The sequence below is a fragment of the Dysidea avara genome, chromosome 6 (assembly GCF_963678975.1).
Source record: "Dysidea avara chromosome 6, odDysAvar1.4, whole genome shotgun sequence".
NCBI lineage: Eukaryota > Metazoa > Porifera > Demospongiae > Dictyoceratida > Dysideidae > Dysidea > Dysidea avara.
In genome coordinates, this window is record NC_089277.1 from 8,338,326 (window position 1) to 8,351,400 (window position 13,075).

The following is a 13,075-nucleotide window of genomic DNA, read 5'->3' on the forward strand; positions in this document are numbered from 1 at the left end:
GTCAGTGTGGCGGATACAAAGAGCACCCTCTTCCACATGTCGAGATGAATGATCAGTAGTATTAGTAGTAAAACTATTGGAGCTCACTACACAATAACACATGTGAGGTAACTGATTATTCCACATGCTATTATTCATGACTAGAAAAGTTCTATTGTTATACTCGGTCCTAATTAATCCAAACCCAAAATGGTCCTTATCAGAACTCTCACATAGCCCACCCATCCTTACCAGAAAGGAGTCGGGTTTTTTTCCCTCTGATTAAGACAGCCATACAAGTGTACTCCACAGTAGAAGAACACCACTAAGGCAATAAATCCTCCAGTGATAATTCCCACCAAGAACAAATTCTTCTTGGGTAGGTAACACTTGAAGCGCTGACTCCACTGTAGTCTTGTCATGTTCACCTAAAATATAACAATAATTGTGTGACCACATAGCAGACTGTACCATGTTCAAAGACAAGATTTGTAAATACAGTAGTCTTGTGGTCCCATCTGTACACATTTTAAACCCGTGACATCAGGACACTCTCTAACAAGAGACAACTTCAACATGGCCCAAGGTATCTGGATGTTGGTATGTGTAGTTTCAATGTAAAGCATGGAAGCTATAGTGAATAATACCAAACATCATTCAGGGGCCCATAACGCTGCAACAATGAACCACCAGTCCCCCTATCATCTTGTAGGTCAGGCCTTAAAAAATATGGGTGAAAAAAAGTTGTGAAATTGCAGCCAAGAAATTACCCAGTAATTGATTTCCCCTGTTCATGGCTAACATGATGGTGAAACTTTTAGCTCCGTACCTCAATCTGTTGGTAAGTTACAACCATTTTTGTAAGCGTCTGTAATTTATTTTCCCTATACTTGCTGTACAAATCGATTTTTCTGTTGTTTCTACTTTATAGGGCTGTAACTCCCAAAGTCATTGGCATATGAAGCTGAAACTTTGCCAGTGGGTACACTTGGCTATGTGCCGTATAGTGGGAAATTTTCGAGGGATGAAACTTTCGTGAAACTGTGCAAAATACAATTTTCATGGTTTTGAATTCTAGCAAGTGGGTAATAGTTATGTGTATATATAAACTGAAACATTTCACGATTGTATTTTCACGAAGCTATCATCACTCACAAAATTCGTGAAAGTTTCGTCCCTCGAAAATTTCCGGCTATACGGTAGATTATAAATACTTAATAAACAGGAATTTGAAAAAATGCGATTATGTCCTGTTCAGTCACAATTGGTTAGATGTGTTGAAGTTTAATTGACCACAATTCAACTGGTTATAGTTAGTGGTGATCCAGTTGTTAACCAGTTGCAGTTGTATGGGTTTGTTACACTAGTAATGTACTAATTGGTTAGATGTAGTGAAGTTGTACAAAATGTATATAGTACATAGAGTAGGTTATTGATGACCTCCCTATTGAAAATGTAGTGTACTAATGGATTTTGGTGGGCAAAATGCTTCTTGTATTGCAGTATACGTATATTAGTAAAACATTAAAGTGTATGTTCCCGTTAAGTACAGTAGGTCCCCAACATAGCTAAGGTGTACTTCATAGCCTCTTTATAATAGCACCACCTCATTATAGTGACCAGGTCCCAAACAGCATTGAAACCAGGTCAGGTCACCCGGGTGATTACTACTGTAGTTTGATGACATGGAAGTGTCATAGTCTAGTCCTGCTGTAGTCCTGCACTTATTTGGATAATCTATTGCTGTCTGTAGGCATATGTGGAGCCACGCCCATTGATCAATGTGTGTATTGGCATGCTGTAGGTGTATGTGGTCCATGTTGGTTGCCTGCAGAGCCACGCCCACTAATGAGTCATAGTCTAGTATTACACAGGCCAGCTTTTGTGAGCAACACCCACTTATCGTGAATGTGTGATTCTAAAACTTGAAAACTTGTTGAATTCCCAAAATGTAGCTCTTTAGTGCACACTTTGGTATTAATTAGGGTCACATTCAGGTCTGACTTGGATTGGTATGTCAGTCAGCAGGTAGTCAGTCAATAGTTGTGACATGGTTTCAATGCTGGTACCAAATGTAGCTAATGTCTACTTCATGGCTTCCTTATACAGTAAGATGACCTCTCATTATAAAGACCACACTTTTCTCCCACAGCTGGTATTTAATGTACTTGTATACGTATGTGACCGTCTCAGTGAAAACACGTCTAGTTTGCACAAGCATGCATTTTGAGGAAAACAATTTCTGCCAATCCATGGTGAACATGGCAAGCCAAATCCCAACTCTGTAGACTAATCCAAACGGAAGTTATGACTGCAAATGTAAGCACCTGTAGTTTTAGTATAGTCATTATACAAATTGATTTCCTTGCTCTTCCTACATATACTGTCTAGTGCTGTAATTCCAAAACTACTCACTATACGACTGAAACTTTGGTGAACCATTCCTTGAACAATGCAGATAATGCTGAGAAAATAAAAATTCGGAAGTTGTGCAAACTAGATGGGTTTTTGCTGAGATATTCACATATTGTATGATCTGTAATTGATGTATAAAATCACTAAACTACAGTGACACCACTCAACATGTATTTTAGTTGCCATGGGACCACGTGATGTGTTATCACATTAGACATATCCTTGTTAGATCAAAAGGCTACAGTACACATTACACTACGTATTTCTCCCTGTATCCCACATGAAGTATTTGGTTCTGCCAATATTAGACCCCACAAATATTTAACCCCACAAAATACAATATTCAACTCCCCAATATTTCATCCTGCCAATGTTACACAATACACAGTACAGAAATGAATAATATTGAAAGTGCTACATGTCACATGTATGATGTCATTCTTACAAAATAATATACAATAGTGTCTTTCTATATTGTAGATCTAGTGAGGTCTGTCACCTTCACAATGATTGTTGGTTCCACAACTCTCAAGCAAGAGGTGGATGACTTGTCTACTTCACTGACCAGTAGGGACTACAATAAAGGAGTAACTCTAATTATTTTATGCAGATGTGTATTGTTACTTATATCATTGGTATTAGTAACTATTTCCGTGTAGTATGTATATGATTGGGGCCAGCTACGTACACACTGTATGTACACAATATCTCTATATAGGGAAATGTCACTGAGTGGCCACGTCTTTAAATTACCATCTCATTTGTTAAGTACTGTACATAGGTTCCAACTATACTTTATGATTTTTTTAATAAAATTAATAAGTACTTAAATATTTCTTGGTCCCAAAGTTGATCACTATCCTATGTATTAACAGGAGCACATCAAATCCTACAAACAATGGAGCATGTAACTCAATAAACAGTGAAATTCAAACATGGCTGCCATGTACTATAAGTAACTTTCTAATTAGGATATTTCTGCTGTGGATATTTTTGCTGTGATGAAACGAAGCTATGGAAATGACGTTCAATGGCACGATGGAGGAATAGTAGCACAGGACAGTCTTTCTGCAGTTGCTAATCATGCAAAATTACTCCACTTGGCTATTCCAAGCTTACCTTCAACTTGACAATCTTCCTATCGAAGCAACTTTGCTGGGTACCTTCACACAAGATGATGGAGTAGCAGCCCATTCAGTGTATCCCTGTTGTGCGTAAGAATGATGTAACCAACTATTATATACAGTACATAGTAACACTGGATGCCATGTTTGAATTTTGCCCATAGTATTGGTAGTGTATGGAGTTACACGCTCTCTGGTAACAGTCACACTTTATTTTGACCAATAACACAATCAGATTTTGTTTCTACATTTAATAGAGCTTTGATGGGAATATTGTGACTGGCTGTATTAACAGTGTTTATCCTTCTCACAAGTCCTAGTGGGATAACACTTATCAATGACATTTGTATGACATACGTAGTCTTGTACAGTTGGTCAGTGTCCTCTACTTCACTCATACATGTTCACATTTACCAATCATTGTCCAACAGTTTCTTATACTATCCCACAATCCCATAGTTCAACTGTAGTACTACAGGAATATCCTACAGTTATCCACCATGGTCCCATGGTTGTAGTCAGTTCTGTTCCTTTAGCCCAGAGACCACCTACGTATAATAGAGTCCATTGTTTGTCCTCTTCACAATAAACACTTTCCTTGTCCATTTCAAAAGCTACCTGGTACCCACCCCCATCCTTCACTGCTATGGGGAAACCCCTGATACAAGTACACTGGTGTAAGACTATCTAAACTGGAGGGAAACACAACAAGTAGCTACTTGTACACCAAACACACTAAAGATGCCCACAAATATTTGGGACCTGTAACTATCAGGATTATCAAGTTACAACTAATAAACAATTTTTGTGTAGGACGATACACTGACAAAACAGTTTCAAGATTTATGTAAACAACAATTAATTTACACATAACTGTTAAATACTCTATATATTCGCTCGTGCGCTACAGCCTGGGCCTTCGGGTTTATAAATTTCATAGACTCCACATTGTGCTATAACTGCTTTAAACTCTATTTCACATTACACTCAAATTACTTACCTCATCCACGGCTGTTTCTGCTGTAGGCTCGGCAAGAGCGGCTGGTTTTCTTGCGATAATACTAGCGCCATGGCAACTATGCGTCCTCACGTGACAAAATAATAGCGCTCGTTAAATCACTGCACGTGAACAATGCATAGCGATTGAATAAACCTAGATTTTGAGCATATGTTATATTGTGCCTGAAGGCATGGAGTATATTAGAAAACAAGGTGGAGTATATGAGATTTATTATCCACCCAAAACAGCCTAAATAGAGTCTAATGTTACAGTTAACAACAATTAATACTGTAGTGTTAAATCCTGATGGGTAAGTGTTGTAATCATCGATCATTACGTCCTGATTTCAAAGGGTCTAAATATCAGTACACTATTACAAATGAGATCATGGTAATACAAGTGTACTGATTATCAAAGGTACTATTATCCATGAGGTGTCCTCACTTCAGGGGACTAAATTAATGTTTGTTAACACTGTAAAAAGGGACCACATATAACACCACATTCACACTATCCCAGGTTAACCAGACTGATAACTCGGGTTATTAAGCTCAGGTTGGCTCTTGCTCACACTACTACATCTGACACAAGCTCAATAGAAAGTGTACGTGCACCAATAATAAATCTAATGAGCTAAAACAAGTACACAATTAATAAACTTTTGATTATTTACTGTAGGCACTTACAAAGGTACTAGAAATTGTATCAACAAAAAGTAGAACCAGCTGAAACAAGCCAAGTGTAATGGCCACCATGTTTAAGTGGGTGTTCCTTTTTCAAGAATATCAACAAGTGTCCAGAGTTTATTAACTGTGTTATACAGAGTCTACTGGAAACACAGTACATAAATCCTACTGTGATCAAATCCACAAACTAGTACACTATAGTATTCCTTACATGTTGTATAATATCACCACACACATCTCTGTGCTCACTATACTCGATGACTGTTTCACAGGAACCAGTTAATGTGGATACTAGAAAACAAATACACAACACATCACATAGGTACACATTACAGTGGAATCTCTATACTTCTAGGAATGGAAGTATCCTAGTAACAACAAAATGGGACCACGTGGAACAAATATGCGCTACAATATTCATACAAGTTCAGGTGTAAAATTTATCCATATTAGTACATTTTCCTTCAGTAGCAAAGGACATGCCTTAGGTTACGAGAAGCATGCTGTAGAAAGAGTTCAGTATATGGTACAGTATGTACAAATTAAAGAATCGCTAAGCTCTCATACCAAAATTACACATGTACTACACATCTGTTGCAAATACAAGACAATATCCTCTGGGAGAATATACTGTACAGTAGGGCTGAGTGATACTACCGTTTTAGCGATATATCGCGATATTTTGAAAGTATCGATATCACGATATTTTGTTATTAACTATCGTGATACCATGCCTGTACATTACTGTCATTAAAAATCCATTTGTTATGCAGTACTAGGCTAAGAATCCTTGGAAATGATAAAGTCCACCCATCTGGTTTCCCCTGCAGAGAGGTGTGAACACCATAACAACCTCAAAGCATGTGTTAAAATAACTGTTACTGTAAACAAGGATGATAGTGGCTAGTTTGCTATCACCTATAAGGACTTCCTGCAGGAATGCTGAGCAATGTGCTATGTAGCACCAGCTATGATTGACTTATTTGTAAGTATCGTGAACTATTCAGTATCGTGAACTATTCAGTATCGTGAATAGTGGCTTTAGTATCGATCGTGATACTAAAATGGCAGTATCGCTCAGCCCTACTGTACAGTGGATGGGATACAAAGGGGGACTCTGGTAGTCAGTTCCTTATGGATTTATTTGTGACACGGCGGATTAAAACACCAAATTTGGTTCAGTGATTCCTTAAGATGTATAAAGTGATTTGAGAAGGGGTGCCACCATGAACACCCCCTGCACCCCTTTGTAGAATAGCTAATTTTGATAACCCACGAAAATAAAATTCACTACATTTTCTGTACTGAATAACCTTTTTCTTAAACACATTCTCAAGGTTAACAGTTACTATTAGTGAGAGAGTAGTCCATAACATATCACAATAAAATATTATGACTCTACATCAAAGATACACAGCCTAAACAAAAACTATGAGATTAGCAAAAATTTAAACACAGCTATAGAGGATTTTTTACAATAATCATCAGCTTGTTACTTCTTTTCCATCAAAACCATGTCCATGTTGCACTACATTGATTAAATACTGTGCACAGAACACCTGGTTACTGGATACTTCACACTACCTGGTGCCGCAAATAGGCTCAACCGTATAGCCAGAATTAACAAGGCTTCAAGATGACTTTGATCACCTCTTGGAGAGTGGTGAAAAGAATAATCTTCAGCTTTAATCTTTGCCAGATTATATTACCTATCTGTTTAATGGTCTATATGAATATCTCTATGTACAGTAGCTGATCATAGTCAGCCATAATAAACTAAACTTAATTTTATTGGCAAGTTTTCTATTGGCACGGTAGCTGTACATTCAGGAAATACCAATTTAGCTATATGTAGGTTTAATGGTTGCTTATTATATTTTCAGATCATGCACAGGTTAGTGTGCTTTGTGTAACTACTTCAGAGCTTTCCCCAGCAAAATAAAGTAGAGCAGTGAAACTGTCAATTTGCTACCAACATCAGAGTCAATTTGTTAATTATATACATTCCTATTACCACATCAAAGGAATTTTGAGTAAAGTAGAGCGGTGCTGTGCCACTCTACCGCTCTTTAGGGAAGCCCCTGCTACTTAATGAAGAGTGTTCAGTGCCAATATTTAATAATAGCAATACTTTTTGCTCAGCATACAAAAACTGCTAGAGAACAAGTAATCATCATTGTCACTGGCTGCAGGTTATACACTGGAGGGATATTACAATCAAGAGAATCCGTGTGGACTCATACCATTAGTTTAAAGTTACAATCGAACATGACAATGGTCTCACTTTTATCTGATTTTGTCACCTCTTCAGAATCTGAATAACACAACAGCAATGTATGCTCATTTTGTGATTGTTAGCAAATAGAATTGTGCAATGTAGCTATGTAGTGTAATTCTGGCTACATGTATGGTAGAGCTTGTTTACAACCCTATATCCAGTAAAGAGGTGTTCTGAGCACAGTAACATAGTCAGTGTAGTGCAAACATGGACATGGTTTTTGATAGAAAATAAATAACAAGCTGATATTGTGAAAACCTTCACAAACGCTTTGCTTAAAGCGATTTTAATTTTCGTTAAACTTATAGTTTTGTTTAGGCTGTGTATCTTGGATGCAGAGTCATAATATTTTATTATGGTATGTTATGCACTACTCTCTCACTAATAGCAAGAGTTCATAATATATATAGTAAGGAGAGTATCCTACTCTCATATACCCCTGTAGAAGGGCGTATCGTGAAGTTATGACGTAACGACAAGATGTTGTGGTTTGTGACGTACGAGCAGCCATAAAAGTGAAAGTATTGTTAGCACCATTTCACACTCGCGACGCTCAGAATAGCCGTATTCGCGAATGGCCAAACAAGAAACACCTACTAAGCGGTCTTAAGCCATGAGGGAACGATTGTAGTTTGGTGAGAAATGCTTAGAGCTGGAGATGATTTGGTTGCTAGCGACGTTGTTAGGCACGCGCTCAATCGATACCATGTTCAACTAATGACATCATTAATTATACAAAGAAAAACGGGTGAACTCGGAAGTGTTACGTCATAACTTCACGATACGCCCTTCTACAGGGGTATATGAGAGTAGGATACTCTCCTTAGTATATTTATTATGAACTCTTGCTAATAGTAACTATTAACCTTGAGAATGTGTTTAAGAAAAAGGCTATTCAGTATTGAAAATGTAGTCGGTTTTAATTTCACAGGTTATCAAAATTAGCTGTTCTACAAAGGGGTGCAGGGGGTGTTCATGGTGGCACCCCTTCTGAAATCACTTTCTACATCCTAAGGAATCACTGAACCAAATTTGGTGCTTTAATCCGCCATGTCACGATTTTGGCAAAATTTTGCCATTACAGACCCTACTATGGTAAGTCCATGAAGAATGAATTTTATGTACTGCGGTATGCCAAAAGGCACCTCTCAGGCCGAAACGACATCAAACAGTGAAAAAATCAAGCCTGTAGCCTTAGCCGTTATCAAGTTACGCTTGTTTGAAGGCACCAGTCAGTTACTCAGTCAGTCACTAGAAAATATGGTTAAATAAAGTTTTTTTTTGTTCCGTGGTAACTTGTTGAAAACATTTTTGGTTGATCTGAAAGCTTGTTTGGGCTTAGTTTTACCTAACCAATACTGCCTCATCATTGTCAGGGAAAATTGAGGCTCATTTTTTTTGGTGATGTTATTTTGTGGCTACTATACAGTACTATCGCACTGTATGATGAACTGTTTTACAAGTGAAAAGTTTGTTTGACTTCTCAAAAAAAATACTAGAACACTTCAGTCAGTATGGTCCTAATCCCCAGGGAATACAGTAGATAATTCTCATGGGATACAAAATATCATGAGTTTTGCAGAAGTCTTGTCCATGGAATTGTAATACTTTACAGCCCATGAACAAATTGTGTGGAACGATCCAGATATTAATGGCTGAACCACAAAAAATTGTTCTACAAAATTATTTTTGGCAATCCACATCCATGAAAAATGTTATGCTTACCAAATTTCTTCACTCATGGTAGATGACACTTACTGTAATGGCCAACCACTGACATTTTAACGCAGTTTTGTAAATGTTATAAAGCTTTAAAACTAAAAATACTCCAACAGAAATGGCTATTGTATTGTATACTCACATTAAAAAGGGTGACTTTCCAGAAAGAGAGTTTTAAAAAACTTAAGTATAGGGAAGTGAGCCCTGCTTACCTAGGTGTACATTCACTAATAATTCTGCTTGTTTATATGATCCAACTGAATCACTGATCTGCAGGACACACCCCACCTACCAAAATAACCAACCAAAAAGCACCAAGCTGATAAATACATATAGCATACCTTATTATCATACAAGGTGTCAACAAAATTAATAAATCTCCTAGTTTCAGTTTTATCACTTTGGGTATATCCTGAACAAAAACAGCCAAAATGTCTATAGATCTCAAGATAATCTGCAGAGCTGGTCGGCTAAAAGACAAAAAAGGTAAAAAATGTTGAGTGATAAAATCCAGCAATACTCACCATGTCTACAAATGTAAACGAAGCTACTGACTCTGAGAACTAGAAATTCCTTGCCACTGAGGAAGTGAAGTGTTAGTGAATGGCTACACAACACAAGTTACACAACTGATATACACTACTAAATAATTTGTCATTGAATTATACATGATTCAAGTTTTATGTAAATTTTCTGTGCCAATTTTTTTTCACAAAAATTTGCATGAAAAATATCTTGTCCACAAAATGTTAGTTTCATACATAATAATCTATGAACATTCTATGGAGATTCACTAGGAATTCTGTATGAAACAGCAACTTATTTCATGACCTAGCAGTGATGGTATCCTTGTGGTCTGAATTACAGTACCAAATCATTTCCTTACTATTATAAAAAGTTTCAGAACAATTACAACTCATTATGGGATGAAACATGTCAGTCTTGTACACATGTAGTACACTGATGACTACATGTACTGTATGTTACAGTGATGGGAACTTGATGTGTACAAGTAGTAGGTAATTTAAGGGTCAAAGAAAAACTCTATTAGAGAAAATGATTGTTCTATTAGAGTAATTAAATGAAACTCTATATCAATGGCTTTCAGTTATCCAAACAATTTCACTTACTACATCTGAACACTTTTAGCTAACTATAGGAATACAATGGTGTTCAGATAACTGAGGATCCATTGTACAACTATGACTGCATTAGGGATTAAATGTTCATTAGTATAGCTGCAGGTATGTATAGACTAACTTTCTTGTTTCACAACTTTTTAGCTATTCCCTACCTTTATAATTCCTAATTTTTCCTTCTATACTTTTTCGTTTACTTTTTATAAAATAATTACGATTAACAAACCACCATATACTGCATCAAAAGAAAGAATGGTGCCAGGCATGCCATAAAATTAATTTTGCATTTGAAAGTCTGCCCCAACAACAAGGGATAAATTTTCTTGATCAAAGAAACAACAGTAGCAGTAAGTCCCAGCTCTGGAATCAAATCTAGAACCTTCCGATTACCAGGCAAATGCATGGCTACTAGTGCTACTGCCCACAAGAAAAAAAAGTGGTCTAGTATTATTATCGGTATTACTGTACAGACCTCTAATAGAGTATAGTGCACAGATCACAACACACATACAAGTATACAAATTAAATAACTTGTTATAATAATTGATAAGTTTTTGTTTGAACTGATCAATATGATTAGAGTCAATCACATTTTGTGGTAGATCATTCCAGATTTTGATTGCCGAAGGGAAAAAGGATTACATATAAGTATCAATTCATGTCATTGGTTGCACAAATCACATATTATGACCTCTGGTACTATATACAGTGGATATGGGTGTCAGAAACGGGTTTGCTGGGATATCAACAAGGTGGTTAAGTATTTTAAACATCATTATGGCTTTCAGTTCATCTCTGCATTGTGCAAGTGTAGGCCAATTAAGGTATGTAAGCATTTGCGTGACACTAGCATAACGGGAGTAGTTGTTGGTCACAAATCTAGCTGCTTTTTGTTGTGTTCTCTCAATCATATCAATGTCCCTCTTAGTATGAGGTGTGCAGACAACAACTGACCATTGCTTTGTACAACCTATATCTTTAACTTTTTTATATACGTATATAAAAGATAATAATATAAATCAATATGGTCTTCACGTTCAAACAGTGGGCAGAGAGGCAAACTCTGCCCAATCATGTAATGATGGAATTATTGCCATTATAGAAGCAGCATTGCCACGTTGAACATCAATATCAACCTTCTGATATAAAAATTGGGTGGCCCTATAATCACCAGACTGTTCCACTACCTGGGAACCTATTCGTCTCACTATTAAATGAGCGTACACATGATCCTCAAGCACCCAGGGTCTCAACACATAGAGGGAAGAAGTGAAATGATGGAATCAGAGAAGAATACATTCTGAACTTAGCTGACTCTGCAGAGTTTGTCAGCCGGCTGGCACCACTTGCAGAAGTAGATAAATTAGATGGGGCCAGGGTGTCCGAACAAGTAAAGTCCCAGAGCAAGGGTAAGCCCCGTGACCAAGGAATTGATGACATGCCATCTGGCCTCTTACCATCACAAGTACACGAAAAAGTTTGGAATTTTCAACTAGAGTAGGGACATAGCACATCGATAAAAAGTACTGAAACAAGTTGGAGTACTCCATGACAGTAAAACAATAAGAAGTGTTATATCCCTAAGTGTTATATCAGTTACTTAGTCAGTCAGTAGAAAATTCCGTCGAATAAAAATTTTTTAAATTCCTAGCAACTTGTTGAAAGCGTTTCGGGTTGATCTGAAAGCTTATTTGGGCTTAGTTTTACCTCACCAATACTGCCTCATCGTCGTAAGGGAAAATTGAGGCTGTTTTTTGGGTGATATTATTTTGTGGGTCATGCCTATTCCTTTGTGGTCCCTACTATACAGTTACTATCGCACTGTATGATTATGACAACTAAGTCTACAGTTTAGGATTCTTTTCAAACTTGCATTATAGACTGAGGGAACATCCAGTTGCATGGCCATGCTGTGAGGAGATCTGGCTTCTCTGGTGGTAGGAGCCAGAGCAACCCAAACACGTTTTTCATGATTTTGCAGACACAAAAACGAGCCATTGTAAGCCATCCAGCTAGACGTTTACCCATTACTATGCATGTTTCCACAGCACAACAACTTAAGATAACATACAGCTAATAAGAAAGTTCGTCTCAGTCCTTTGCAAGAAGCTGTACTTACAATTCCATGTTTTACTGCAATTTAAATCACAAAAATACGATGTGCCGATTGCTCAATCTAAGACTCGCGGCTTCTGATTTGTAGTGGATCAAATATCAGTACAACAAGCTAAGTATCCTGCAGTAGTAATTAAAGTGTTTGGAGAAAGTCGATTTTTTTCATTGGGGACCCTAACTAAGACTACAATCTAACAACCACAGACAGTACAGAAACATCAGTTATACACTTACAAGGAGTACTTCGCTTGACATCATTGCCAGAGAAAGTCTATGGTCTAGTCTCCACGTAGCAACATTCCCCTGAGTGCGTTTTATTTAGACTATTATTCCAACTGGAGCACATCAATTTTATAGAGAGGACCACGCTTAGAACTAAGGAAATCGCATCGTCAAGTGAGAGGTATAAATAGCTACTTCTCGATATACAGTATCAATATTGTACTAAGTTTTGCGTGGCCAGACCGCTTTCTCTCCCTACTCATAATCAATGACAAAGAGAAAAAAAAAGTGTTCTGGCCACGAGAGACTGCATGGTTATATAGGCAGCATTTTGAACACCTCACCAAACACTGAGTGGTCTGGCCTCACCAAGTGAGCACTCACTGTACGTAGATGTG

At 37.3% G+C, this 13,075-nt stretch overlaps 2 protein-coding genes across 20 annotated transcripts in view; one reads left to right on the plus strand and one right to left on the minus strand.

Annotated features, from left to right (window-relative positions):
- Positions 1–12,784, minus strand: LOC136258269 (uncharacterized). Of its 7 annotated transcripts, none has more exons than XR_010702685.1 (8): positions 12,690–12,784; positions 9,726–9,808; positions 9,543–9,671; positions 9,414–9,489; positions 5,416–5,495; positions 5,205–5,344; positions 3,933–4,210; positions 2,737–2,968 (listed from the first exon to the last, which is right to left on the minus strand). XR_010702685.1 is itself a non-coding variant. In XM_066051610.1 (7 exons), exons 2-7 carry the CDS (start codon positions 9,726–9,728, stop codon positions 74–76), a joined length of 477 nt encoding a protein of 158 aa, XP_065907682.1. In that variant the 5' UTR covers positions 9,729–9,808; positions 12,690–12,784; the 3' UTR covers positions 1–73. The 7 variants fall into 7 exon arrangements, 2 of the variants coding, with proteins under 2 accessions (XP_065907682.1, XP_065907683.1); XR_010702684.1 differs by having other exon boundaries at positions 3,876–4,210; XR_010702688.1 differs by having other exon boundaries at positions 3,876–4,210; positions 5,205–5,347.
- The window catches only part of LOC136258261 (protein mono-ADP-ribosyltransferase PARP4-like), a 14,371-nt gene continuing 13,820 nt past the window's right edge, over positions 12,525–13,075 (plus strand). For all 13 annotated transcript variants that reach the window (XM_066051587.1, XM_066051586.1, XM_066051590.1 and 10 more), the window contains exon 1: positions 12,525–12,858. The gene's annotated coding sequence lies outside the window, so the exon portion shown is untranslated. The remainder of the gene's footprint in view (positions 12,859–13,075) is intronic.

Coding starts and splice junctions, on each gene's coding strand:
- LOC136258269 (XM_066051610.1), bottom strand. Junction 5,496..9,413: donor ATTAGTGAATGTACACCTAG/GTAAGCAGGGCT, acceptor TTTGTTTTCTAG/TATCCACATTAACTGGTTCC. Junction 408..5,415: donor GTGGTGATATTATACAACAT/GTAAGGAATACT, acceptor GTTATATTTTAG/GTGAACATGACAAGACTACA.